Source organism: Sardina pilchardus, chromosome 13 (genome assembly GCF_963854185.1).
Source record: "Sardina pilchardus chromosome 13, fSarPil1.1, whole genome shotgun sequence".
In the NCBI taxonomy this organism is placed as follows: domain Eukaryota; kingdom Metazoa; phylum Chordata; class Actinopteri; order Clupeiformes; family Clupeidae; genus Sardina; species Sardina pilchardus.
The window spans coordinates 21,768,074-21,772,618 of NC_085006.1; the positions used below are offsets into that span (position 1 = coordinate 21,768,074).

The 4,545-nt window shown below is 39.8% G+C and overlaps 1 protein-coding gene across 1 annotated transcript; it reads left to right on the forward strand.

Annotated features, from left to right (window-relative positions):
- Window positions 1-462: 462 nt before the first annotated feature.
- On the forward strand, window positions 463-3,861 carry LOC134099183 (olfactory receptor 6N2-like). The gene is made up of 4 exons (XM_062551974.1): window positions 463-490; window positions 1,359-1,558; window positions 2,899-3,738; window positions 3,841-3,861. Exons 1-4 carry the CDS (start codon window positions 463-465, stop codon window positions 3,859-3,861), a joined length of 1,089 nt encoding a protein of 362 aa, XP_062407958.1.
- The last annotated feature ends 684 nt before the right edge of the window (window positions 3,862-4,545 follow it).

Genomic DNA, 4,545 nt, shown 5'->3' on the forward strand with positions numbered 1-4,545 from the left:
CTTTTATTGGGGCTTTTTGCAGGGCCTTGTTGGGAATTCTGAGAGGTTGCTATTTCGTCCTACATATGCAATGTTTGGTCTCCCATGTGTGTGTGGTGAGCTGTGGCAGTTGTTAAAACTGAACATTGACTCAAAAATATGACGTTGACGTAGTTTCGCCAATTGTAATTGACGCACCGCTACAGGTCTAGTTGTGTATGATGCCACCTATGATTGAATGATCACATTATACCCCATGGTGCTAGCTTTCTTACTACTACTAGCATGTCTCTTAAGGCAGTGTTTCTTAACTGATGGGTCAGGACCCAAAAATGGATCTAATGGATCTAAGATCTAATATTGTACCTTTATTTTAACAGGCTTTATTCGTAGCCAATGTCAGTCATTACCATGGACATAAGCAATGTTTATGTGACCGGTCATGTTAGACATCATTTTAGTGGTAAACGCAAATGTACTGTAATGCCAAACATCCACATGTTCCAGACAAGTAGGTCTACAGGCACTTTGTATGTTACCATGCTCACCATATCCGTTGGCTTGCCATGAACGCTAAATAAATATATGGGTCGCGACTCTATGAACATAGGAAATTGTGGGTCCCAAAGCCAGACCAGTTTAAGAACCACTGTCTTAAGGCATCAGGAGGGGGTATACTGCACATCTGTGTACCAGCTGGCTACCATTAGACTAAGTGCCAACTCATCTCCAGGCTGAGTTTCAGGGTGCTTTCACACCAACATCTTTTGGTGCGCACCAAACGGTCCATTCGTACCAAAACCTCTTAGTTCGGTTCGTTTTCGTTGGTGTGAAAGCATTAATCGCACTCGGGTGCGCACCAAACAAGCGGACCTCCAAAAACAGGAGGTCTCGGTCCACTTGACTCCGCACCAAAAGTCGACCTCTGGTGCGGTCCCTTTGGTGAGAACGTGAACTGGGGTCCAAACCTGTAGGTCAAAAAAGTGAGTCAAAATTGGTACCGATTTCTACCGGAAGATAAACTTTGAGGAAAAATCAATCAGGCCAATTTTTGGTTCGTTTTCAGGTGTGAAAGCAGACCTCATTGGAGTCTATATGCTACATAATAACAATTTCACTGCCTGAAGCAGACCAAATAATCGAACTAGTGGTGTGAAAGCGCCCTCAGGCTACACACTGCGCAGATGTCTAACTGAAGAACCTGACCACCTTCAAAAAGGACAAAAAATCTTGACCTTAGGTGAGTAAGACACAATGTTTGGGTGGGCTGTGCCTAGAGCCGGCCCTGAGAGCATGTTTTTTTTTAATATATTGAACGCAAGTCTGCCTTTCCCTTAGTCTACAGTACACCGCTCTCATTTCTCCACAACCACCTCCAGACAGCTTGAAGGAGAAAGAAGGGGCACTGGATAAGGGTGGCATCAGGGAAGACCCGTCTGGTCTTCTCTCTGCCCTGCAGTCATCGGTCACCAAGACATGGGGTCCTGTCTGTCCCCTGCCAGCAAATACCTTCTCTCTTGTGATCTTCCTCAGGGGCTCCAGCTCCTCAAAGATGTCTCCTGACAGAGGAGAATGCCAAGTGACAGACCACGAGCACAGCTGTGGGTCAGGAGCATGAACACCATGCAGGTCTCTGTCCATGAAGGGAGAGCATATGACAAGTGAAGAAATACACTCCTCAATGTCAGAATACTTGTTTAATGACAAAGATGAAGAAGCCCTGCAGCAATACACAAAATAGCAACATGAGCTACAACTAATCATTTAAACATGTCGAATGTAAATCAGTAAGAACTTAACCAACATTGACCACAACAAAATAGTAGCCTAATAAAGAAGGATAGGAGACTTACATGAATTATGTTCACGTCTGCAACAAGAATGTCTGTCATACAGGAAACAGCAATATGGCTAACTCCTAACTCAGTCAGTAAGGTTTAAGGTAAGCTGCCTCAATGACATGCCACCCCCTAGTGGCCAGGGGTAAACTCTGCAACAAGCATACAACAGGAGTGCCTCTGGAAGATGTTTCATACCACCAACATACAGTAGTAGGCCCATTTTGTGCCCCGTACTGTGCCCTAGACACCTTGGAGAGGAGTCTAAAAAAGACATTAGAACATTTGAATACTATTGCTTGACCTTTGATATCTATTATCTCTTGAGTTCATCAATTGATCATTGGTCTTTGGTCCTATCAGCATATTCCTGATATCAATAATGCTTCTGAGACTTATAACATCCACCAATAACATTATGAACTTCATATAATTGAACTCACGTGGTCATTTGCACTAATTTATTACACCAGGCGCACAACTGAAGCATTGTGTAAAAACTATTTATAATAGTCTGGTCTAATTGTTTAAAAAATGTGTGCTGCTGATCTGATGTACCCAGCTCCATCAATTATTTGTGAAGGAAGCTAATTGTTGTACAGTATATGCTCTGTGAACTCCCATTGCAGCCCAGCCGGTGTTTGCAGCTTGTCCTACAGTAACTATGAGGATGAGATTTGTGGTGTTAAAATGTCACTGATTCTACTTCTCTGGGCAGTTTAGATATTTCATTACTGTAGCATTTCACTGTGTTCATCCATGGACATCAAAACATGATAGAGGTCCCTAAGGGAGAAGTTATAAGTATAAATGAGCTATCTGCTTGTGTTCTCAGGACAACAAAAGGTAGTCAGAACTTGTTAGCTGGAAGATTCAGTTTCAAACATTGTGAATATGCTCAATCAAAACTCTTTAATACAAAATACTAAATATGATATTTTATTTGGTATATGTGTGTAGGTGGATGTGTTTAAATGCTGCTTCATGATGTTACAATTTGCTTTAGCAGTATATGAGAAATATTCCTGAAATAATGGGAAATATCTCTACTTTTAAATTCTTTATTCTTTCTGGGCTGCAGGACTCAGGAGTTTACAAGCCTCTGTACTTCTTTTTGGTGTTTGTCCTTTACATCCTCATTATCATAGTCAACTTAACTTTGATCTTTATTGTGACAGTGGATAAAAGCCTCCATGAGCCCATGTACATTTTCCTCTCTCATCTGTGTGCCAATGGACTCTATGGGACGGTTGGTTTTTACCCCAATTTTTTGCTGGATTTGCAATCTGATGTTCACATGATAAGCTACAGTTGGTGCTTGATTCAAACGTATGTGATTTACAGCTCTGCGATGTGTGAAATGACCATTTTAACAGTGATGTCTTATGATCGCTATGTGGCTATTTGCAGACCACTGCAATACCACAGCATTTTGACTCCACGTGCTGTGTTAAAGTTGCTTGTATTAGCCTGGGCTTATCCTCTCTTGTCAGCAGCAATAGTTATTCTCCTTACTTCTAGAATATCCATTTGTGGATATCACATTCATAAACTATTCTGTGACAATCCTTCAATAGTAATGTTGGGGTGTTATCGAGCAATAGCCAACCAGGTATGGAGTATGGTAGTTATTTCAGTATATCTTATACAGTTTGTTTTCATTTTAATTTCTTATGCTCTCATTGTTCAGGTTTGTATATCATCCACTGAGGGTAGAGCAAAGTTCAGTAAAACATGTGTGCCTCATATAATGGTTATGGTTATATATAGTGTAACCGTATTGTTTGATGTATTTTATAGCTGGGGTGGTTCAGTAAATCTTCCAATTGGTGTGCGTAATGCATTGGCTATACAATTTCTGATTCTTCCTCCCCTACTGAACCCAATAATTTATGGCCTACAACTTCCACAGATTCGAAAAGTACTATGCAGACAAGGTTGTAAACATGTGTGTTATCTAAGAAACAATGGTTGACTAATCATTCATCGTTTGATGAACTATGACATCTTGCACTGAAATTAGATGTTGCAGTACAGACTGTGACCCCAACTGATAAATATGGTTCCTTTCATGATGTGATGTCAGTTAAATACTTTGAACAACAGATATTATAGAAGATAGTAGCTTAAAGCAGAAAACAGACTGAATTGACTGATATTTAGGCTGATATTTAAGAGCTTGAATAATGTATTGTTGACAAATTGAACTGTGTTAACTCTCCATTGAATATAACAAGAAATAAAATGACCTTTTTGTATTATTTGCCTTTGATGATATATTAAGTAGTTTGTTATTCATTATCTACTGAAGACGAGAACTTTTTTTTTTCTGAGTGGCTTGTGATTTTTTTTTTCTGCATATCGGGACACCTGAAGTAGATTGGGTAAAATGCTTTATTCACCGGTCCACATCAGTCAGCAACCCAAGAAAGCACAACCAACTGACCACGTCGGCTTCTTTTTAAACTAAACTGCATGTGTCCTTTGCGTGCTATAAATAAATGCATGACTATCGCATGCTATCATGTCCCAATATAAAACTGCCTCGCCTTGTTCATTAATATTAATTCCATAAATCAGAACATCTAGGCGGCTATGAAATTTAATTGAATAGAATGCCTTTATGTCATTGTACTTTGCAATACAACGAAATTAGGAGCGCAACTTCACTGGGTGCACACATACAATAAATAATCATTATAAGACATATAAAACACACTAAGACATA

What these genes read in the sequence shown, in the direction of transcription:
- LOC134099183 (XM_062551974.1), top strand. Translation starts at nt 463, where the DNA reads ATGCCAAACATCCACATGTTCCAGACAA. An exon ending in CTGACAGAGGAGAATGCCAA is followed by an intron (nt 1,559 to 2,898) that starts GTGACAGACCAC and finishes TCTGGGCTGCAG; the next exon opens with GACTCAGGAGTTTACAAGCC. An exon ending in AACTTCCACAGATTCGAAAA is followed by an intron (nt 3,739 to 3,840) that starts GTACTATGCAGA and finishes CACTGAAATTAG; the next exon opens with ATGTTGCAGTACAGACTGTG.